Source organism: Colletes latitarsis, chromosome 1, assembly GCF_051014445.1.
Source record: "Colletes latitarsis isolate SP2378_abdomen chromosome 1, iyColLati1, whole genome shotgun sequence".
Taxonomy (NCBI): Eukaryota; Metazoa; Arthropoda; class Insecta; order Hymenoptera; family Colletidae; genus Colletes; species Colletes latitarsis.
Window position 1 is genome coordinate 42593925 of NC_135134.1, and position 25890 is coordinate 42619814.

The 25890-nt window shown below is 36.2% G+C and overlaps 1 protein-coding gene across 1 annotated transcript in view; it reads right to left on the reverse strand.

The window, feature by feature from the left end:
• Positions 1-1953: 1953 nt before the first annotated feature.
• The window catches only part of LOC143351614 (zwei Ig domain protein zig-8), a 490804-nt gene continuing 466867 nt past the window's right edge, over positions 1954-25890 (reverse strand). Inside the window, exon 9 of the mRNA XM_076783363.1 lies at positions 1954-3032. Within this exon, the coding sequence (XP_076639478.1) occupies positions 2935-3032 (98 nt within the window). The 3' untranslated portion in view covers positions 1954-2934. The remainder of the gene's footprint in view (positions 3033-25890) is intronic.

The following is a 25890-nucleotide window of genomic DNA, read 5'->3' on the forward strand; positions in this document are numbered from 1 at the left end:
ATATTTTTTTAGGATTGTGTATCCTTATTGCAGCAAAATGTTGATCGAGTAGCAATGACTAATTTACTACTGTTTCCACTATTTAACAACATTGATATGAGGTATCGTTCAATTAATAATAATAATAATAATAATCAACCCAGTAAATCGCTTAGAAAAGCCTGTTAAATTTACTGCGCTACAAAATGATAGGACACTAAAATTTTTCGTGTTTTTCTAAACCAATAATGCGTACATAAATTTTGTCTATAGATCGATCAAAATATGTCTTCTTTTATAATATGTGGAATTAATAATTACAGGAAAACAATACAAACAATGTCAGTTACTTCTTTACGTGCATCATTGATATTTGAGAAACATGAAAATTCCAGGAATGTTCTATTATTTTGTCGCGAAGATCATCGATACTGAAGTTGCAATACTGTTGTCAGACTTATATTTTAAGCCAGTGTCGCACGAGATACGGTTCCATTTTTCATACAAAACGCGTTGCTAAATCAGCAAATATAAATAGATGACATAATATACGGTTACTCCCACTCGTATTCGTACACTATAATGGCGATTCACTATAAGTGAAAAGAAACGAGTTTCTTATGAATTCTTTTCATTTATTTTTATCAAATTTGTTCATTATACTGTGTTATTTCTATTTACGAAATAATTCCCAATTACCAAACTCGATTATTATACTGTGTCATTTCTATTTACCAAATAGTTTTGTTTTGTTTCGTTTCCAATATTAACGAGCAAGTGCCCAATTACAGAATCGATAGAGAAGTATAATAGGAACAGTATACAATAATAATACAACGATATGCGGTGTTCCCAAGGGGTCACCCAATCCAAATACTGATCCCGCCCAACATTGTTTAACTTCGGTGATCAGGCGAGAACCTCTAACGAACAAGGTTTACTTTTATTTTATTCAAACACAAATCTTTGAATATCTCAACATATGAAAAAAGGGACTCGTATCAATTTAAAAAATAACGGCTAAATTTGTCAAAAGCAAACTATTTTTCATTTTTAACGAATTAGCATTGTAGTGTACAAATACGAGTGGGAGCAATTGCATTTTTATGGAGATACATTTAACAAACGTCCACATTTTTAAAAAGATTTAAGCCCAGCTGTTTCGTAAATCTCGACAATGATTACAGGAAAAAACGAGTTTCGAGTCAACATCGATTCATGTCACGTGACACGTAGGAGAATTTCATGGAAAATACACCAGAGGTGGGCGAACTTTACTCTCGAATAACAAATAAAAATGTTAGAACCGCTCGTAAACTAGCTTTCATAAAATTCGTAAATAGATTCTAATTTAAATCGATTCACGAATCGATCTAAAATTTCTATTTCTCAATTGCGAATAAAATTTGCCCGACTGGTGCGTTCAGAGTACAGCATGAGTGGCAGCAAATCATGCACGAAACGTACCTTAATGCGACACCGGCTTCACAGACCGAGGATCGTTTCCATTTAGACGGCAAAACATCCCAATGAACCTAATACTAATCTCGAAATTGGTTATTCCATCCGTTGATCAATATCGAAGTCTATTAATCTGGCATTCGTGCTTCGGTAAATTCCTTGATGACCATCTCCTGGAAGTCTCGTATAGATAGATTCGAAACTAGACATTATTAGAAATCGGTAAAGTTTCGTTGAATCGTCCGAATTTGGTTCTTGTTTCTCTTACGAAAATTCTCGAGGACAAATTATTCCTGTCCGATCCAGAGGAAACGTTTCAATGTTTCCATTGCTTCGTACTTGAAGTTATTATCGGATACATTTTCCGGCTCGATACTCTTTAACGAGGATTAAATCGGAACGTCCTACCGGTTCCAACGAAAATCGAGTGACGAATAACTTTCGTTAACTTCGTTTCTAGTCGCGATTTCCGGCTCGAAGCCTGCTCGATACGGGCAAACAATACTTGTATTCGGTGGTTGGAATCGATGGTCGCTTCAAAGGAGAAGTTCCCTGTTCGACCGAACGCGCCTCAATTACATCAACAACCGCGACGAAAGCTTTCTTTTTCTCGATGGCGCTCCACCTGAAAAGTGCTCCTCGACCCCGGGGTAAAAACGAACAGGAAAATCCGCGATTTCTGTTCACAGAAATCGATTGATATGTTAATCTGTTCGAAAGGAAGTTCGGTTGCGGCGTTGCTCGTTGGGGGGATCCCTCTCCTTTGCAAATTTATCCGCGGCGCGTTCGATGGACGTCGAACACGATATTTCGTGTGTTTCGTTCGGTGCCTGACTGACGGGCGCGTTACCCAACAATTCGACCGAATAAACAACAACGGGGAATAGCCCCGTTGCCCTCCTCCTGTTCGACGTTACGTGGAAACTTCTCGCGGCGTACGGGCAGTTTGCGCGAGGCAAAATGTGGATCCCGAGCTTTGAACGCGCGTCTACGGGATCGCGCTTGTAAACACGACCCGCGAGTGGTCTCTATAGAGGGGAAACTTCGTTGTTCGTCTTAGAGGAATTTCATGCTCCAGTCTGCTTCGACGTGCTTTGGAAAGGAAGGTACGGAAAAAAGAAGGGAGGGAAAGACGCGTGTCGATGACGTTCCGTCGATGGACAGGGATTCCAACGTGGAAAAGCCTCTTTTTCTGTCCCATTCGTTTCCGTCTGGAAAGGGGAAAACGTGTCGCCAATTTCGCCCCGTTTCCCGTAACCCGTCGTGGAATGGGTTCTTGTTTCCTGGTAAGTTCTCTGTTTTCGGTGAAAACGTCGGTTTCGTGTAAGGGGGGCGACGCTCGATCGTTGAAAAGTTCGCCGCGCGATAAATGGGCCCCGTCTAGCCGATCGTCTAGGTTCTTTCGTGATCTGCCCGCGATCGGTTCGGCCACGAGGATGAAGAAAGTTAGCACCATTCGAACTGCAGGCCCACGGAACAATCGAGTCATCACGGTCACCTCGAAAGCGACGAGAGTGTCGCGATGACGATGAGGACGAAGACTGATCTCAAGTCGCCGCTACCCCCGTGTTGCATGGCTGCTGGATTTTCACCTGGAACAACAAGGCGAGTAATTCATTATTGCTATTGAATAGTTTTAATTGTTCTTTATAATGTAGTGCTCCTTGAGTTTACTTGAAATTCGAACCTAGACAAAACTCATTTCTTTAGAATACTTGAAATTCAAACCAAGACAAAATTCTTTTTCTCAAACTAATTCAAGTATCTGATTATCTAAGTAGCTTGAATACTTGATTAAACTTGAGAAAATTCAATTGAAGATCAAGTACTTCAAATCAGACTAAAACAAAACTCATTTTTTTAAATAAATCAAGTATTTGATTATCTAAGTAGCTTGAATACTTAATCAAATTTCAGAAAATTCAATTGCGTTTTATCTTGGTTTAATTTCAAATACTTGAAATCAAAACTCATTTTCTCAAACTAAGTCAAGTATTGTAATATCAAGTACTTGAAATTCAATTGAATTTTCTCAAGTTTGATCAAGCATTCGAAATCAAATTAACACAAAACTCATTTTTTCAAACTAAGTCAAGTAACTGATCATCCAAGTAGCTTGAATACTTGATCAAACTTGAGAAAATTCAATTGAAGATCAAGTACTTGAAATCAAACTAAAATAAAACACATTTATTCAAAACAAATCAAGTATTTGTTTACCTAAGTAGCTTGAATACTTGATGAAATATGAGAAAATTCAATTGCAATTTTGTCTTAGTTTGATCAAGTATTCAAGCTACTTAGATAACCAATTACTTGACTTAGTTTGAATGAATGAGTTTTGTCTTGGTTTGATTTCAAGTACCTGAAATCAAAACACATTAATATTCAATTACTTTTGGCCTACAACATATTGGTCTTTCTGTCCACCGTTTTAGCTTCAAAATTCTCACAATAAGGAGCATTTCACACGTTAACTGAACAACGCGAGATATGTAAAAATGTTCCGAGTAAATATTGCTTACTATTAAACAGAATGTTCCATTTTAGCTAATGAATTTGACTAGTTCTACTTGCATTCCCGGTTGAATTCGAACCTAAAATATTTTTCATAAGTTTTGAATTTTCAATCGCGTGTAGTTTCACTCGCAGCCAATTGGGAGCCTTTGTCGTGCAGAGACATTCGAAGTTTCGATACACTATTTCGAGCACGTACTGTCCGCTAAAAATGGCTAGTATCCTGAAACGTTATTTCGAAATTAAACCCACTTACGTAGGTTGGCAGTTTCCGGAACTTTTAAAGCGGTCGCTTAAATTCGACGCTTTCAGCCCTGGAACTTTTAAATAGATTCTATTTCGAATATCGCTCGTATAAGCGCTTTTCCTCCCCGCTTCAATCGCAACGATTTATTCGAGAAACGGACACGAATTAAGAATTGCATAATAGACTTTGTTTCTTCTGTTACAACGTATCTATCTAATTAGTTTAGATAACTATATATTTTAAAATAGTGGATTCATATTCAAATTTCTTTACTTTTACACCTTTAACAGATAATATATTGAAAGAGAATTGGTCCAACTTTATAACAACCGCGTATAAATATAATTATTGTAAAAATTATAATTTTTTAATGAGATATTACTTTAACTATAATATAACTAAACTTTGACCAAATATTTGAATTTTTCCAATTTACAATATTCTCTTCAGATTCATTCGTCTCCTAAATTAAAAATTGCAGAGATATTTCGCTGTAATAACGTTTTTGTTAGTAACAGAAATTTATTACCGCGTCGCCTTTCCTGAAAATCGTAGGCACAGGTATTGTTTCACGTTCTTATCGTCAAATCTACCGTAGAACGCAATGTCCCGTGAAACTTCTATCTGAACGCTGGGGAATATTCCATAGAGTCTCGAGCATAAGCTTGATGCGGCAAGACGGAATCGTTTTCGTTGTCAATGGGATTGCTCCCATATAAAGTACGATAAGAACAACATTATTCAGAACTTACGGTCCCGTACTAAAACGAAGAATACGATCAAACGTTTTGTATCTGATTTATATTATTTAATAAAGCCATGCTCCGAATTGATCGTTCTACCTGAAATACTTGCTCGCCGGAATTCGAAACTGCCTCTTCGGTTGCATGTAATTAATATCATCGTTTGATGTACCTTTCCGCGCGTGAAACAAATTCGTTCGGGTGTTAAACCCCAGACCACGACCCATATGTAAAATTATAATCAAAATTTCATTTTCTATGCGAGGGGAGTTACGAAATTGAAGCGTTCAGCGAATTACAGGGGAATAAGTCGTCAATTTGCAAATGTAATATTTCGTCAAACGATTGAATATTTCATTCCTCTTCGTAATATTTTGTATTTTCTATATGGTACTTACAAGCGAGGGTTGTTTCTAGTTTTACGTTGCAACTTATTCTGACTTGTTCAAATTTTCTGCATTCGTATTAAGAGATGTTTGGCTGTTAGAAATTTGTTACATGCTGTGCAATAAGGTGGTTCTGACTTTTCGAGGATTAAATTAAATTAAGGCACGTCCTTCATTACGATTCTTTCTCTTCTAATTTTGGTACCGTCGTGAACTTGGTTGTAGAAGTTATGAGATGGATCGAGTGAATTAGATCTTTTCTATGAAGCACTGTATAATTTTCTATTTCATCCTTTCCAATTTATTTCGTTGATATGCAAAAAGATTTGCATTCTGCACGGTTAGTTATTTCCCCGAGGAGGGCAGTCGTCCCGGGCGAGAACGTCGGATTACAATTTTAGTTTACGCCCTCAGTGACCAATTACTATGTTTTCGTGTTTTGGTTTGTACCAAAATTTTCCAGCAATATAATTGCAATTTAATATATAATAAAATGCATCCAAGCAAGACTAAGTTTAAATTTTAACTACGACGAAAAGTGAGTTGACGAAAGGCTAATTACATCTTCAGGATTAATCATGTTGATTGTGTTTTGTTTCTAGTTCAATATTAACTGGCAATATTTAACCATTTTTTATACTTTTATTGTAAAGTACTTGTTCTTGTTAATTTTCTGAAGTTCGCAAGAACAAATTTATAATTAGCATTTAACATTTTTTAATATGCTTTTAATTTATAATCAATAACCAATGTACAGTTTTCTTTAGTTTATCTTACCACAGTTTCAAATATCGATTTTCTAAATAATTTCAAAACACATCGACTTTGACACATTGAACTATTTACGCGCGGATATCTATCAATTATACCATATTATATTATTTTAGGAAAGATGAAAAAAATCAAAAAATCTTGAGAAAAGCTACCATTAGTATTAAAAGAAAAAGGATAGAACTGTGGTCGAGAGAATCGAGCACAGATCAGCAATTAAGGAAATGATAGAAGAGTAGAGCAGAGGAGGAGAAGACTCGGAAACGATGAAGGGCGCAGAGAAAGGGATGAAAAAATATCGCGTAGCCCGGACTTAGGCCGGATTAATGTACGGTTCTTGATTTTTCGCTAATCCGTAATCTTCCTCTCCCGACTTAAGTGCTCTTAATTCAATGTTCCTATATAATTAAATGTAAGGCGACGGGAGTGAAATTAACGTCAAATATCGGGGCCAACTTGGCGCGAAATCTCGTTTGAAAACCTCTTGGAAATCACGGGCAAAAGTGTCGTCACGTTTCGTGGGGAAATCGGGACAAGCGAATTGGCATGCGCTGAATTTCGAAGATAAACATAGAAAGGAATAACGACGGCGTAAAAATGTCGAGCATCATTGAAATCGAACAAACAAACGCTTGAGTAAATGAGCAATAAATTAATTTTAATTATACTTTCGTTAATAGAAGGTCGTACGTGTTCATTCGTTTTATCAATAATAGCCAGTATTGTTACGCGTCTATCGACAGGTATTCGGAATTATGAAATTGCAGTCAGACTACCATATGGAGAAAACTATTATCGTATCGTGTTCCGTTATTGTCTACACGATCGAGGTACGTGGGTTAATGGTCAATTCAATGACCTATAAACCGGTTATAGTCTGAAATTAATTTCGATTGCCGGCATTTCGTCGCCATGAGTCTATTTTACCCCTTTTTAATACTCATCGGGTCATGGTATATGAAATAGAATAAACAAATATTAGCTTCACTATCTCGATTTAAATAAACGGTATCGTAGGATCTACTTTCTCATAGCATGTGACCCATTTTATTATTCTTGTAATTCGAAAATTGTTAGTGATTAACTGAACTGGTATAAAGTTTAATTAAACGATCAATCTTGTCTCAATTTCTTGGAGAGTCGAGACAGTTGACAATTAATACTTTTAAATTTGTAACAAAGAACTAGAATTTTAAACGGATCGTTCCGTTTAAAACGTCTCAAAAATCCAGGGTCCGCGAAATCTGGGACAAGATAATCCCGAGTTTTCGAACGAAACTCGAGTACCGACCGGGATCTCAATATTTTCGAGAATTTATTCGAGAACGTTGAATGCGAATCGTGAATTTCAAATTTAAACCGAAATTTTGTATATTCTGTTCGTGAATTTATATTTCGTATTCTACCAGTAAACTACTATTAAGTAATTTCGCTCGTAAGATTACTTTTCGGAGCACGTGAATATCATTAGAATGCATCTCGCGGTATAATGTAACAATGATTTTCTAAGGTAATGTCGGAAGAAAAGAATTACCATAAAATTGCCTAAACAGTGTTTCCTCTACGCAGCAAAGAAGATTATCGTGATATTCGTAAGCGTATTATTTAAAACAATTATAGAACTATATTTCTGGACTATTAAAAAGCAAAGAAGTTACTAAGGTTGGAAAGGGTATTAAATATAATACCTTTACCTTTACCTTTAGATAATTAATGAACAACAGATCCTCTTAATTATATCTTTCTTCAGTCATTACGTGCACAGTACTTAAAACCCTGATAAAGAAATTCGTCTTCTATTTTCATGAATTTGTGACGTGAAGTTACTTTGAACGGTTTAATAGAAGATAGTATAAGAAATAATTTAAAACAAGCTCGAAGTACATATAATTTTTAAATAAGTACAATAACTAAGTCAATTCAGTCATATAATAAATAATTCATGCGTTCAAATTCTTGATTTCCGAGAAAAGCATATGCACGTAATCGAATTGTTTTCTAATTTTACTTGTTCGTTCTCAAATCTTATACTCTCAATTCCTTCAATTAAAATACCACTTAGAAAATTTGAGTTTAAATAATTTATTCTATTCGGTAGCTATTTTCATTGCAAACGTTCGAATACTTCATTTCAATTAAATTCCACTTTGATTTGCCATTATATAGTAAAACGATTAACGAATATCGTCTACATTAGAATGTACAACGTTCCCGAAGAGGTCAAACGAGGGATAACTTGGCGAGAATAATTATAAACTAATCTTAATTCGATCGCCCGGGCGAAGTGCCTGTTATTCGAACTTCCCAGAAATTCGATCGCCAGAAGGCTTCAGAGAACCTCGGGGCTCTATTCGAACTTGGTGGATGAAGTATTTCACGCGACACACTTAAAGGCGGCCAGTTTTCAATATTCAATTAAACGCTGCCCGCGTTGGAAAAATTTACAACTTTGTTTACCGCACCCCCGACGCTGGCGGAAGCCGATTTTCAACGATTTAACCCCGGATCTTCGCCTCGTTAATTGGTTCCCCCGAGTTCCAGTGAAATAAGGCATCGAGAGGACGTCTCCGTTCGTCCGGAAAGGAATCGAACCTATTTTCCTAACTGCCATAGGAGAGAATCGATTCAGAGTTGTCCGTTCCGCGATTGCATCCCGGAAATGGAAGTTTCTTATGGAATCAGATTCGCCAATTAAAACGAAAGGGTCTCGATGACACCGCGATGAAATCGAACAGAACGATTAGATTAGTTTGGACGCTCGATCGCGAAGTTAATGGAAACGGTAGTTTTACTTACACTTAGACTGTATTTGCAAGTCGTAGCATGCGAGGTACACTCGCACACTCTTGGAAATCAATTCGAGTCCGTTTATAAATCAGAAATTTATAAAACTATGTGGAGGAAGTGAGACATTGAATGGTCGATCGAGTACTTGCGAGAGAGAAAGGTTGGGCGTAGCCCTCTACCGGCGAGCGCCGGGAACTGTCGTTAGAATTACACAGAACGTTCACGCAATATGTGCACCTCTATAACATCCAAAGTATGCGTTGCTCAAAAAAATTTTGCATAAGAAAGTTGCATGGTTTGAAGGGATACATTATATAGTGAATTGTTTTTTTTGATAGGTGAAGGTGTTTCGTAGATTTGAAGGTCAACATTGTTTTTCTAAATGGAATACTATATTTTTTATACCACAATATGGAATAATATCGAATTCTGAGTAAAAAAGTGTTGATTCATATTAGCCCTAAACCTAATAGTTAACGAGTGATTTCACTTTATATTCTTTGAGACTCGACATTATCAGTGATAATTATGTATTATAAGTATTTATAAATATAAAAATATCCCGAATAACTATATTTGCAATTATCTCCATGATTCTTCAATCGTTTCTGGCTTGCTATAGATTGTGATGTACGTTCATATTATTTCTTAATATGAAATTACTAGTTAGAATCATCTAAAGGAGCGATCCTATATTTTTATCTAGTTAAATACAGTGATCTTTTCCCCGAGCACGAGATATTTTTAAACCAATCCTCGCGTTCCACGTCTGCATTTTACAATCAGAGATACATTTCAAGTACCACTAAGACAATTGCTCGGGCGCTGTTCATCGCTCAACATTTATATTTGTTAACGAGTTCTTAACTGTAGATACTCTCCGACCGCATTTCAAGTTCGTACAAACCTCTTCGCGAGTTGTAGATCGTTATTACGAAGGCCCTTCTTACGGTTATTAATATTACGGTGAACTTGTTTGTACAGCTCTCGAGTAGTCGCATTATAACAAGATGGCATAAGCAGGGTGAGGGGTATAGCTGTTTCCATTGTGCATCTGTCAGTCGCAATTACAGCTCGAAAGATTTGAAATCTCTTCTCGTTCTTCAATAGCCGTTAAGGAATATTCAGAAACAAATATTACAATATACAGTGCCTGGAATAATTATAAACTTCTCCTATTTTCTTTCTTCAGTATTTTCAAGGAACAACCAACTATGTCAAGATACGTTCACGGTTGGATAATAACGTCTAAATTTTCAAAAATTGATGGAAAAGTTATTTCTTATTCATTCCAACGTCACGCTGATTTTTGTCAAATGAAAAATTCCTCGAAAGCTTCTAAACACTGAATATTAATTTTATGTGTTTCCAGGTTGTACTGTCGATTGTTTAATAACTCTATTTACAAGTTTACACAATCATGAGGCTACTTACTGGTCATCAAGTCTTATATGTTAAAATTAACACGTTTTTACACTCACGAGGTACTCGTAAAACAAATCTATTCTCTAACGAACAAATTTAAACAAAATTAAATAGTGCACGTTTCAAAAATTATTTTGAATTAAATCGTACGTCAAGGGGTTAAAGAATGGGGTGCATCAATGTGTTTGGGAATTAATTCGTTATCAGAATTTTCGCTATTTGACGTATATCGACGACGACAGCAAAGGATAAATATATTTTGTTTATACTTTCGTTCGTAAAAGATATTCACGTAAATTGAGCATTGACGAAAATTTCGTTCCAATAAATGGAGTTCCACTGTACGCGATAGGGCGTAGCAAAAGTCAGTTTGTACCGAGAGTACGTACATACAAAATAGCTGGGGTATATTCTAGACTTCGTATATAGGATCGCCAAAGCCCTGGTTGAAGTCCCTCGCCACACAATTGGCCTAACATAGCCTCGTCAGCCATGCGTAGTCCGCAGCTTATAGTATATTCGAGCCGCGTACTTTTATCCGCCACGTATCGCGTACTGTATACCTGCATCGCACCTTTTGGATATATTTTCATAAATAAACTCGTTGAGTTTACCTGGCGTGTTGCTGAATTAATGAATCCCGTAACCTCGTTCTACACTCGGAGCATCCTTATAATCTACAATTTTAGTCATATTGCTGTAAGATATATTGTATTAAACAAACAGAGATGTCTGCAAACGCATGACGATAAACGAACGCGAAAACAAAGGACGAATGTACAAAATGAGAACGAACAGAGGCGTTGTTTCAGAGTCTTTATTTGTCCCTATTTTATTTCTCTTTATTACCAAATAATCTGTTTTAATATCGAGCCAATCAAATTCTAAATAGATCTCGGCGAACTGAACAGAATGCGTAATTAAAAATATTTTCTCTGATATTTATTACGATTGCAAATAAAGCGTTGTTATTCTCGCCATGTTTATACTTCATCTATACTGTTTTCCACATTCTTCGTTATTTATTTAACCGTCGTGTTTTTGCAATTTTGTCGAAATTTTTCCACGTGATAAGATCTCCATTATGAATCGGAAAACAAACATGCCTGTAATACATTTTATTAGTGTAGTAGGACTATGAAAATAATAGTATTCGCGAAACGGTCGATTGCGAGTGTATTGACAGAGACACGCGTGAACGAGTAACCACTTGACTCGAAAATCCATTTGCTCCCAAATTACTCTATCCCAAACCAATTGTTCAGTCCTCAAATAAATTTAAAAAAAAACAGCACGTTCATTACGCGTACGTTTCAAATTCACGAAACAACTCAGAAGATTATAAATCCCTGTACGTAACACAAATTTGAACTCTTTTTGTATCCTAAACATTCCTGTAGGGTTTCTCATAATTTTTGACAAAATACACTTTAAGATATTTTTACCAATACTATCCTACCAAATAAATAGCACGAAATTATGGCGCGGGCTACAAACAGTAAGCGAGTTGACAAATATTCAGTCTTATATGTTTTGTAACATTCAGCAGATAACCCAGCCGAACAGAAACAGGAAGTCACTTATATACAAATATTCTTACTATTCGAAATATTATAGAAAGAAAGTTTGAGTTTACGATCATTCATAGCACTGTATACATATAGAAGCACATTATAATACGTTTCCTCTTCTCCAATATATTCTCTTCGTTGATGAAACAATTAGAATTATGCAGAGTGTCAAACAAGTTGGGACCAAACTTATACTACGAGTTACTGAGGTCAAATAGACGAAGAAAGTTTATATAAACTTATGTTCGAAAATGCTTTATAGAGTAGATATAAGTGTTCAAAGATTTATTTTCTTTGGGTGCATAGTTAAAGTAAACTTCGAAATAAACATAAAAGACAGCATAAAATATAGTAGTTGGTATAGTCATTGGATAGGGGATGAAATGCCCTTTAAAACGAGCGTTTGTACGAGTCGATAGCTCAATTAGTTCCGGAGATATAGCGATTTTAGTTTTAAGTCGATGCGGTGGCTAGTTCCGGAAGTAGAAGGGTCCGAAGCGTTTGTTTACTACGGCCTTGTCAAGGCCGTTGACCGCGCGCGCACATCGAAAGTAGGTCACTGGGCCACGATGGTCACGAGTCACGTACGAGACAAAGAGGTCCGGCGCGACGCGTCAGACGGAGACAGCGATAGTCGAATTAAGAAAAATTACCTTTTACATAAATTGCGATATCTCCAAAACGGGAAGTCGGATCGACAAAATTCAAAAACCACTTTAAAGAGGAAGGTTCACCGCCGCCAATAGTGGTTCAATTATTAATAAAATGCTAATAGTTTCGGAACTGCACGCATCTAAAGTTTTACTATTTTTAATACGCGTTAATATAGGCCTTTCTAAGGCGCCGAGCGAGATCGTGGTCGAATTAAGAAAATTACCTTTTACATAAATTGCGATATCTCGAAAACAGAAAGTCGGATCGCCAAAAACCAAAAACCATTTTAAAGGGGAGGCTTTACCGCCTCTAACGATGGCTCAATTATGTATAGAGCACTAGTAGTTTCGGAACTGCATGTGTGTAAAATTTTGACTAGTTTTAATACTGAAACTGAAGATTCTTTCCTTTCATATTTGGTATATATTTTTAATATTTACAATATTCAAATATTCGCAAGACAAACAATAAGAACAGAAGTAAATAATGAAAAAATTCATCGTACGTATACTATGTAAGAAAATTCGTAAAATGAAATGACATTAAAATATCATTCTACGTTAAAAATTCTAAATCAAATTTAAAAAGCGGTCATTTTACCGTCCCTGGGCAAGTTTAGCGTTAAACACGCGTGCGACGGTCAAACAACGGTGAGACACACGCAACGATTCAGCGTGGCGGGTAAACGCGTTAACAGATTCGCGCCGCGACAACGAGAACGCAAGTGCGGGGGATTTATAATAAATGCAATTAAAACATGGCCATTAAAAGGAAGACCGGTGGAAAATCTTGTATATTGGATAAAGTGGAGCGCCCCCGGCGGTCCCAGAAGTGGCACTTGAACTTGTTGAGCCAGCGAGGGCGCCTCGTCACACCCGGAAAATAATTTGCACAGTCAATATTACAAATTGCTGGGAATTAAATTCGCCGCCGCGCGGGACGTTAATAAAGAGGTCGCCCCTTAATAAAGACGATGATTCGCCCGTCGCGCGAATCAACTTGCGAAACTATCGCGTTGCTCCGCGGGACCAGAAATTTTATTTGCAATCGCGACGAGGAAATCCCCGCGGATTCTTCTACTGGCAATAAGAATTCCGGCTGCGTCGTCTGTGTCGCGCGGTTTCCGCTCGTTTTGCTTCCCGACGACACGCCGGGCAAGAGGAAACGGCCCGACGTTGAATTTAATGCGAAAATAATGATCTGGAATTGGCTGTATCCTCATTCCGTTGCGCCGCTGGCGACATTAATTGCGACGAATATCATTACTCGCTCGGGAAAAGTACCTAAGACTTCGTTTCCGTGATTGGGCCTCGTAAATGTTTTGGAGGGAGTCTAGTCTCGACGAGGGACGAGAAGAGTAAGGATTTTACGATCGAATCAATATTTTCCAGGAGAAATAAGGATGAAACGTTACATAAAGACGAGTTCATAAATGTTTCGTAAAGAAGTTGTAATAGAAATACGAATTGTTCTTACACGAAGTACTTTCCGATTAAATTTTTATAAAATTTTGCGCCGAGTATTCTATTGGTCCAACTTAGGAACTATACTGTATTTCGTTATTGTTACTTTTCCACTTTAATAAGAAATCTTCGTATCAAAAATTCATTGCTACGTTTTATTTTAATATAATGAACTGAAAATCACATTAACTTATTCCAGAGTCGTGAAGCCCTGATTTTGAATAAATAACAGTGGTAATAATACCAAGTATGCTTGTCAAATTAAAAATAATCAAAGAATTTTACGAATACAGAGACCTTTAAATCCCCTCTATTCCATACCTACAAGAAAATTTTGTTACAATACTATGTTTATTTCAAAACCATACCAGTTGTGTAAGCAATACTTTTTTCCATAATTTTTTGTTACATAAAATAACGAAAATATCGTGATGATACGTAACGAGTTAATTTGTAAATGTACTAAAAATGAAAATTTTACTGGATGAACTGTTATAAATCCGGTTTCAAAAATGTCAAAAAAATCCATTAAATTGAACTAGCGAACATTTGTGTTTCACTTATTAGTATTATTACGGTACAAGGTAAAAATAGGCTAACAATATTCTTTAATTGATGCACTTTTGATGTTTCAATCACGTTGTTGAACAAATTCATTTTGCAATTTTATCATATATCGTTGTTCATCCTATTTACTGTATAAATAATAACTAATAATAACTGTACCCATTTTGTGCAGGATGACGCGAATAGATTTCTATTTATGAATAGATAAGTATAGGATCAAATACAGTCCAGAAGCGTATAACGGTTAATTGTTAATTACCAATTATTAGCGGCATAATGCAAATATTTTCTGCATCAGCCGATGATATTTTATGCAAACGCATTATTCATAAATGGATTGATTATGCTTCTCCAAACTAAGTCTCTGTTCCAGTTCCTTATTAATACACGAATCAAAACGCTCTCGTTGGGTCGATTGTTTATAAGCGAAAGAGGATTATTTTGAGTTTCGAACGTTCGATATTATGGCACCGAGGAACAAAGGATTGTTTGATGAATCGTCTATTTAATTATAGAAACTTCGATCTGGTGTTCAGGAACAATGAAACTGAACATAATCACTATTTACAATGACACGAAGAATAATATATTTCGATAACAATTACGAAATATATGTTGATTGAAATTTATTTTCTGTGTTTGTACTTTCTTTATATCACTACAAAATGTTAAACTGTTGGTATAAGGGCAATTCAAATGCCATCGAGTTACTTTTTAAGCGTAGAAACCGGAATATTACGTTTGAAACGTTATTTCAGTATTTACCGTATTCGATTGGATATATTAACGGCTTTGCACTCTCGTCGGATCTAAATTTATGTTTCCGTTTCCATATTGAACTAGATAATATTATAGTTCCACCTTTTTCATTGATTAATATTACATATAGATATGTAAATATTTTAATACTGAAACGTGTATATGAATATTCACAAGATACTTATGCAACGATCTTCCTTTTCGTACAATAAGAACACCATCAGTTATAGTTAAATCAACTAAAAATCGTGCAAATCACTATTTTCGTGTTTTAAAATTGGAATATGTTACGAAGATAGTTTTTACGTGATACGTAAAAATTAGAATTAGATAAGATACTCGTTACAAAGAATTTTCGATTTAGTAAATAAATTTGTTTTGCAGAAAAAAACAATCGATTCGTACGAAATAGAACAAGGTACATTAGACACGTTATTGAAAGAACAATTAAAGAAGAATCAAATTAATGTTTGCGTGTACCTAGACAGTTAATTTTCATAGTATTGAGGATTCACGTACCTTTTTACCCTCTATCAGTACAAACGATTTATTCAATATTTTTACGTCGCTGACAGGGAATTTATGGACGGCTGGTTTACACTGTCATGGGACCAGGAAAACTGTTAAATCTGTCAGAAGTGTCAGTCGCACTCAAACGAAGATTTATTTACAAAGAAAGAGAAAAAAGTGATTAAATATAAATCTGTACAATTGAATTCTATAAACTTGACTGACATATTCCAATAAAAAAACAAACGATAACGTTTATAATTGAGAAGTATTAAAGTTGCTTTCAATAATTATTACGCAATGAATTGTTCGTAATTATATTAAGGTAAGAGAAAAACATTCGTTTACATTAAAATTATTATAAACCTGCATTTATAAGCTGACTTTAAACCTTGATTGCAAAACACGTACGTGCAGTCAGGGCTGGTACTATATTCAACTCTCTTATAACACGAGTTTGTTCTTATTCAGTAGTACAAAAAACAAAGAAGTTTTATAAGTAAATAAATTTTTTATTTTATTAAATATCCTCGTTAGATAAAATTTGATAAAAAAATGTTTCGTACAATAGTTCGTCCTTTGTTTTCGTAGAACAGGAATCTACAAATAAAAATATAACTATTCATTTAAAAAAACAAAGTTACCCTTCAAAGAACCTTCGAAACATTTAATAAATAAAAAATAAATAAATGGTTATATTTCCCCCTTAGAACAGAGTAACTTGTGTATTTAACATTTTTCCCGAGAGTGTGTTGTTTTCGAGATTTTTATATTGAAAATTTTCAAATGTATACCCTGTATAATAGTGCCTTGAAAATAGACTGAAGTTTGGGACCATTTTATTAAAATGTTGAATTTTTATTTACTTTATTTGTAAAATGAAACTTGACAAAAAGAAGTAAAAATTCCTTCATTTGACAGCATGCGGAAGCTGAGTCAGATAGGCGGAAATTGCGCGACCGTGCAAGCGCTCAGCATAAAGGGAGTTCATTTTTAAATTTCAGCTCAGATACGATAAGAAATCAATATTTTAATTTTAATATTCTCTTCATTCTTAGATTTTTGCATTATTTCAAATATTTATATTCGTTTTTACTTTTCATCGTCATTATTGCTATTCTAAAGATTTTTAAAATAATCGCGGCGTAAAGCAATACATTCATTATAGCTAGAGATTATTACCAATAAATATCAATAACAAATAATATCGAAAAAAACGATTTTGCATTGATTGATCTCTAGATTACTAAAGTGTCATGTAATAAAAAATTCATAAATGCTTTGTTAAGAAGTTATGACAAATATATGAAATGTGATGTTTCTTTGTTTACTAAACAAACAAATTTACTAAAATTTTGTTTAAAGAGAGTAACTGTTAGTTGAGGCACGAAAACATATTTTTAACGTAGAATACTGTGGATAACTTAAACATTTCTTTATCAGAGTTTAGTTTCTATCATTTATATTGGGCACTGAAGTATTCTTTCTTCGATGATAACATCTTGTTGACATAAAATTTTCAGCTATTGCTCATGTTCAGTAAATTGCAAAGAAACTTACAATATCGAATGCTTATGAAAGATTGATTTCATTTTATTATAAATTTTTTTTCTTATTCTAATATCCTGAATCTCAACCGAGGTTCACAGTTCATATTTTTGTTATAACTTCTTAACAAAGCATTTGTGGATATTTTATTATATAATTTAGTCTTAATCTTACTTGTAGAGCACACTGCTGTATAAATAGTTCGCAACAATCGAGCTCAAAATAAATCGTAATCCGTTCCATTGGCGTTATAAACTTACAATCTATGAATTCTCATAATCGGATAATACCTAACTTTGGGTACAACCCTTGTCAGATTTCGGAATCGAGACCCCCTGATGGTCCTACGCGACAATTCCCTCTGTCCAATTCGAATTCATCAAAGTGCCTAAGTTGCTCCCCTCTTCGTTGAGCCGGCTAATCCTCCTAAACATAGGAGAGTAAAGTTGAATGCCTCGAGCTCCGTGTGCTTCTCTCGACACACTCGACCGTCTAGGTCGGATGGTACCCTGGCAGCTGGTTGCACCGCAGGGACAAGGAGCAGCGATGCCACTAAAAAAAGGCGTATGCGAAATGAGCTGCCAAGCACCCTCAGGAGATTCCTTCTGTCTATTATACATGACTGCGTGCGCTGCTTCCGTTAACTGCGTCTCGCGAGGAGAGCTTTGCAAACTCCTCACGGTCGTCGTCGTCGTCGGCCAGAGCGTAGCGAAGCGACCGTGAGAGAGAATCAACGGGTCGGGGATGAAGGGTGGCTCCAACGGTGGATGGAACCGTGGCTCGAAAGGAGACCCCGCGAGCAGAGATAGAGAGGGACATCCTGGGTCCTCGAGAGCTTGCGGCTACGGTTATTAATGGGTTGGGCGTGACACCCCGCGAAATAACCCACCTAACCTCGCTTCTATGCCAGGACCAACCCAGCGACACACTCCATAATAGCTAGTCGCTTGTCTCCTCATAGGCGTTAACTGGGCCAAGAACTGCTCATTTTCGAGAACGAGGGACTTTACTCTCTCGCTCTATCATCCTTCCTTACTCGTCTTCGGCAGTCTCTACTCTTTTTCTTCCCCCCCTGTTCCTTTTTTCTTCCGCCGCTTACATCCACCTCTCGTTCTCTTTGGCTTTCATTACGTTTTTACTTCCACTTTTCTACCAACTTGCGAGAGAACCATCCTCCACTCTTCTCGCGAGGCCATTCCGCGTGCCCTCGGTCTTGACGCTCGACAATTATCTTTAAGGGGTTGTATAGGAGAGTCTGTATTCTTTGGGATGGATCTTATATAGCCCGCTTGTCGACGGTGAGCACGGATTACGCTGGGATTCTTGGTTTCATAAGGATTTTCGGGGTTGCTTTTGTTACACTCCATTTAAATAAAACGGTTCGTCGAGAAGAGAGGGTGGCTTAATTTGAGCGTGTCCGAATACGTGGGAGCCTGTCGATGGGGCGAATTCGGGTGCTGAGAATTTCAATGGTAAGATTTAACTTTTACAAGTAACGGACAATTACCAGGATGTTAATTTTTCCTCGTTCTTGTTAAAACTGGATTCACTGTGGTAGCTTGTTTTGTGAAGGAAAGGAGAGAAGACATTGAATAGTCGGTCGAGGAGTGCATATATACCAATAGGAGGCTAGTCGAGCGCTTGTGAGAGAGACAAGAGCGTAGCCCTCTGGTGGCGAGCGTAAGAAGTTCTCTTATTGCTGATAGTTAAATATCAAATCTTAGCTATTCATGTTTGACAGGAGAATATACTAGTTTAAAATAATGATTTTAATACATTAGCAATATTAACACTCAATGCGAATACATCATAAGTACGATATTATTTTTACTTAAATGTGATTTTCAATTAAAATTTCTACATTTTTGCTATGTTCGAATAGTTTATTATTATTGAATGTCAGTAAACATAAGGTACTTATACGTTGAGTAAACAAGTCGTTTAACCATACTTTTGACATGACAATTTTTTCTGAAATTTTGTGTAAACATTGTTAAAACGATCTTGCATAAGCAACGACGTCTATTTTTCTTTTTTAATTTAATATCAATCGTCCAATAAATATCTTAATTTTTACCTATTCTCAGAAAACATGTGGTACTTATACGTTGAATAAACAAATCATTTGACCATACTTTTGACACCAACATTTTCTTCTGAAATTTTGCGTAAATATTGTTAAAACGATCTTGCATAAGCAAGACTTCTATTTTCTTTTTTTAAATTTAATTTCAACTCCCATATAAACTTTGACTTTGACCAATTCTCAATAAACATAAAGTACTTATGCGTCGAATAAACAAATCGTTTGGCCACACTTTTGACACGAACATTATCTCCTGAAATTTTGTGTAAATACTGTTAAAACCATGTTGCACAAGCAATGGCGTCTATTTTTTTTCTTAAATTTAATATCAACCGTCAAATAAATATCTTAATTTCGACCAATTCTCAGTAAACATAAAGTACTTATGCGTGGAATAAATCATTTGACCATGCTTTCGACGTCAAGGAGTATTTTTCGCGTCTCGACAAAGGTCGCTAAAAATAACGGGTGTACAGTAAATTCGCGAAGCAGCGTCTCGTGGCGTTGAAATTAATTGTATCATAATCGGGGCAACGAGACGCGCGTGCCAGCGATGGGATCGCCAACACAGAAGTTGAAGCACTAATAATGGTCGCGAAACGATTTATTACAATGTTCCCGAGTGTCAGGGAAACTCATTCACGGAACGTGCCCGCGCGACCCTTATTACCCGTCCGCCCCTCTAGCTTTATTTCAACCTTAAAGTATTTCGTCGTCGAATTAGTTTGGGAAACGGCGGGGCAATCGACAACTTCTACGCCGGCTACGATAATTCCGCGGAAAGTTTTCAGCAATTGGGACAATAGAAAGAGATAAGGGGAGTCAGTGGAGGAGGGCGAGAAAGAGAGAAAGAAACGAGGGAGGATGGCGGAAGATTCGAGGAAGCTCTACGGGCAGATAGTGTCGAGTAACGTGCTTTGTCTCCGGCTAGGGTCACATTTAATTAATAACCACGACGTACCCCCGAGGGTAATGTATATTAATTATAAAAAAGAAAAAAGGAAGCCAGGGAAGGAAATATATGAAACGATCGCGTACTCTGTCGAGGGGAAATTAAAAGTACTCCTTCTCCTCGAATTGTCCGTGATCCTTATTGCCTTTGGGCACACCTGGAGCAAGTAATAAGATGCTCTAAATTATCCCTGTTGTCTAACGCGGGAAAATAATATTTAAACGGTACACACTGCCGCGTAATTAATTCTCGAGACGGTGTCTATTGAAATGCAGATTGTGGCATCGGATTCGTTCAAGAACAGACTATCCCGTTAATTTATATGGTAATTGATTTCTTCCTGTTATTAACGATATCAACTTCCCCGGTTGTCCATTAAAAATGCGCTGCGCGGATTTTCAGGCGAAAAATTTTACAGTAATTCCGTATGGAAGAATATAAATCTTCTTTAAATTGAAGCGGTTTGAAACGATGGATCAAAGTTTTCCCCCTTGAAAGGTGCTTTTAAAATTACGTTGAGACTTGTAATTATTAAACGGAATATTAAAACAGAGTTATGGAAGGAGGAAATGCAAGGTGAAGACGTTTCTTTTTGCACGAATATAGTCCTTGACTGCACTTTTCATCGAAACAAAGACTCTAATTATTAATGCAGTTTGTAGCAGATTTCCTCGTAAATCTAGATCCGTCTTAGATATTAAAAACTTTCATTCGGAATGTGTATTTTACTAAAACGTTAACATTTGCATCAACTCCTACATTTTAGGTGTATATTCGTTTTAATGCCATCATGGAATACGTGTATTTAAACAATTCCCAATTATAAATTTAATTTTCAAATATTGCTCGTTATGTTCCTTTGTATTTGCAACACGTGGTATTAATTGTTACATATAATAATATTCGGAATATTAATTAATATCAATTTCAAAGTAATCTTTAACAATAATAATTACTAGACCACGCGACGGAGACAAATTGCTGATTTCTTTCGTAAAATGTGTGGCGATTTTTGTTTAGTGTGTATAAAGAAAATTCAATCAAGACAGTAATGTATGGAAATTTAAACTATCGAAATGAACTACGTTTACGAGAAATTGAAAACAATTCTTCAATCAATGTCCCGAGTATGGATAGAAAATTGCTACATAGGAATGTGTAAAGTATGTGATAGTAGCAGTATTAACAAAAATCTATTTTGTCAGTTACGAAGTAAGATGACCGAAATGATTGGTGTTCCTATTGTTAGTTGCGGAAACAACTGAAAAAGCAATTTCCAGGTCTAAAAGGACGAGATGTGCGTTCTACCATGGCGTAAGCGACAGAAAGACAAACGTGTTCAGGTTCCGCCAAATCCATTTGTCTAGAATGGACAAAAAAGTTGTGCACAGAATGTCTTCACAACTGAATGTTATAATGCTATTTTTATATTGTTCTTTCTCTATTTGTTCAATGAATTCATAAGAACTTAAAGTAACTAAAGAATAAAAAAAATTTGTAAAATTTTGAGTATAGTAATTATGAATTAATATCTGTACGACGCAGCGACAGCCAAGCTCCGTCGAAATTTATTAAACAAAGCCCCAACTCGAGTGAAAATTAACAATGTACGGTACAATTGTTCATCGTTTGCAGATCTAATTTTTTTCCTTGGTTCAAGGATGCAGAATAATTCCTATCATTATTCGTGTATCTTTCACTTTCTTTATTCGGTGGTTCGTCATATTTATTTTGATTTTAACGAGAGATTTATATTATATATTATTTTCGTGCTTAAACCGGATTAAAATTAATGACCAGAACATTGTAATATAGGATATGAGCTTCTCTCTAATGTATCAAATTACGAAAGTAATCAGTCTAAATTATACAGCAAGGAAATAATTAAATTGAAAGTAAAGGAATAATGGCCCTGGGATTATATAATATTGAGATATGATCCCGTATATTATTAATTAGAAATCCTTTTTCAACGCAGTTCATAAAAAATAATTTCACCATGTAGGCGTGAAGTACATACGGCAGCCTACGAAATAAGTATTAAATTGTTGAAAATACAAAAATTGTGATGTATTTTTTAAAGAGGTTTTCTAGTGTGAAGTGCATTTGTTTAGACTTTCTTAGGGAATTTTTTGCGAATAAACTATAACACCTTCTGCAGTTAAATTTACAAAGTTTATTTCTACATGTTTCAGTGACATTTTAAAAATTTTTGGACGAAAAAAAGTTAAAATTGGAGGGACTGCATACTCTCAAACGTAGTGGTTTTTCAAAAAGGTCGTCTCATTAATTTGTACTTTTCAACGAGTAAAAGCTTCTTAATTTTATTTTGCATATACAGGATGTTCGGTCACCCCTAGGAAAAATTGTAATAGAGGATTCTAGAGGCCAAAATAATACGAAAATCAAGAATACTAATTTGTTGATGAAGGCTTCGTTAAAAAGTTATTAACAATTAAATTCAAAAATTTCAAATCATTCTGGAAAAATTATTTTTGGTTGCGGGGATCAATTACAATAATTATTGGTGAATAGACATACCCCCGAAATCCTATCCACTTTCGAGAAAAAAATTCGAGTAAGTGCTGAAAGTTTTGGGTGAAAAAAAAGACTTTTGAATCGTCTTGGAAAAATTATTTTTAGTTGCAGGGGTCAATTGCAAACATTTTTGGTCAATAGACATACCCTCGAAATCCTACTCAGTTTCGAGAAAAAAATTCATCACCGAAAATTTCATGTCTGACCATAGCGTCGATATGTTTCACTGAAATTTCATGCGAATCTTTAAAACGTCATAACTTCTGAACGGATTGGACGATTTTAATGTTTAAAAAAGCAAACTATGCGTATTTTAGTGGGCAATATGTACAAATTGCAAAAATATCCGAAAATTTGGTCTTTGATTCCGCAAAATGAGAAAAACCACATAAAAATGGTCCAATTTTCAAACAGCCATAACTCCTACAATTGTGAATATATTTCAATGAAACTTTTTTCTGAAGTAGAGCTCATGGGTACCTACAAAAAAGTATTAGACAACTTTTCTGTAGGGCGTCAAACAAAATTACTAAAAATGAAAAAGGAATTTTTAAGAAAAATCGACAGGGGGTAGGTGCCTAAATTTTTCGACGAAAAAAAAATATTTCAAATCTTTCTGAAAAAATTATTTTTAGTTGCAGGGATCAATTGCAAGCATTTTTGGTGAACAGACATACCCCCGAAATCCTACTCAGTTTTGAGAAAAAAATTCAGTACGGGCGGAACTTTAAACGTTAATAACTGTTTAACGAAGCCTTCATCAACAAATTGGTATTCTTGATTTTCGTCTTATTTTGGCCTCTAGAATCCCCCATTAAAATTTTTTCCAGGGGTGGCCGAACACCCTGTATATTTATTTATGTTTTACGAATGTTCACAATTTTTTTCAAGTGAAAATAATCAAAACTGACTGAAGTATACATCATACGATTTCGATTATTCTGCTTATCTGAAATGAAAAAATCGAGAGGATTCTTGACTAGTATGATTGTGATTATAATGTGAACCAAATTTATAAAAAAAAAGAATTTCCCTTACTGTTGTTTACCTCGTTAAACACGAGGAAAGGTCAAGGAAATTGGTATTCAAAATTTAAAGTATCGCCACTTTGTAAATTTTCACTATTTTCTTTTTCATTTCGGTTCTCACTATGATCACGATCACACTAATTAAGAATCTTTCTGATTTGCAATGAAACGTATCAACCAAAAGGCTACTTTTTTTTTAAAGGAATTTTCAATGACATATAATTCAGTCAGTCAAAAATAGTGAACATTCGTAAAACGTAAGTAAATATGTATACAAACTGTCGAAATTAAGAAAGTTATACATTTCCAAAAAAAATATGTTCCTAAAAAGATCAAAAAAATGAAACTCTAGACTAGAATACCCCTTTAAATTTCGATACCTTGATACATTTTGCAAAAGAAAATAGCGAAATATACAAAAGGTGTGAAAAATACGCGCGCCCAGAAACAATGAAGACGAAGATAAAATACAGAAACCGAGAAGGTAAAAGCACCCCATTTAGGACTGACTTTGTCCCCATATCGACCAACCGTTTCCCATTCGTAGGGTCGTAAAAAGCAGACGACGAAGGGGTCGGTACTGCGATGAATCGACTCCAAGTCAGCTTAACGTCCTCGAAGCTCCAACAGGATCGTCTCTGCCTCGATTCCGCTCGCCTCGCGTTAACGAGACCGTGCACACGCCAGTCGGTCCGAATTCGTTGCAAATTCCCCGGCAATCCTTAGCGATATTAAGCCCTCGAAAATTCTATCGTTAATGGCTCCCCTTCGATCCGTATAAACGCTCTTGAAATTCGAACGTCTGCGGTGATTTTATACGCACGACGGATCGACGCGAAACGACGATCTTCCCGAAAATGCGGGAACGGGGCGTCGAAGCGAGCAGCCCCGAAATTCCGTGGCACGATTTCCACCGTCAAAACGCTCCGGCGATTACGTTTGCCGAGGCGCGCGGCCACCACGGGATCGATCGTAATTCCCATCCTCGAGGCAGCATTTTCACGAAGAACGCGAGCGCGCGGTCACCGTAGGTGGACACACGTACGACACCAGGAACATTTGGCGGGCGTGCAGACCGGCTCCGCGCGCTCACGGAATTTCAGACCGTGGATCCAGGTGGCGTCGAACTGATTTCGAATGCGCGCCGCGACCAACCGACCACTTGTCAAGCAAATTCGCATTACTTCCAGCATTATGGTCGCCCTTGCAGTTACCTGCATACAACACCCGAGGTAATAACTCTCTCTTGCCTTACGCGTCTCGCATAACCCATCGTTCTAACCCAGCGTTCCTTGCTTCGAACGTTTCGAAGCGTCTTGAGTGCATCGTCTTCGAAGGACAGACGTATGGTCAGGCTTTGCTGCAAACTGTGGCGCAAAAACACATTAAATCTTCGATTACAGACGATTTTTACGCGAGCAAGACTCGCGCGCGGAACACTCTTTTACGCCTTCAGCAACACGCGCGTTGAACCGATCGTAGTCAGAAATAGTGATCGAACTATTGAAATTTTTAAGAACTATTCTATACTCTGCGTGTCTCTTTATTATTGTAATTTCCTTCTAGTTGATATACAGTTCGCGACACTTAGCATTTTTTCGATATTTTTATTTACTCAATTAATGTAGTCTATTCTTCTACAACTTGCTGTTGCAGAAAGAAGTGAACGAGAGTCAGTCGGGGAGTGTATATGCAATATATGAATAGATAGTCGAGTACTTGCGAGAGAGCGTAGCCCTCTGCTGGCGAGCGCGGAAACTGAATAATGGAATGTCTACTGTACTTTGTTAGTAGAAGTTTATCGGAGAAGTTGATAGACTTTATTGTCATATGGAAACTTGTGCCGCCACAGGCAATTATTTATTTACTACAGTATATTTAGTATATTCATGTTTTAT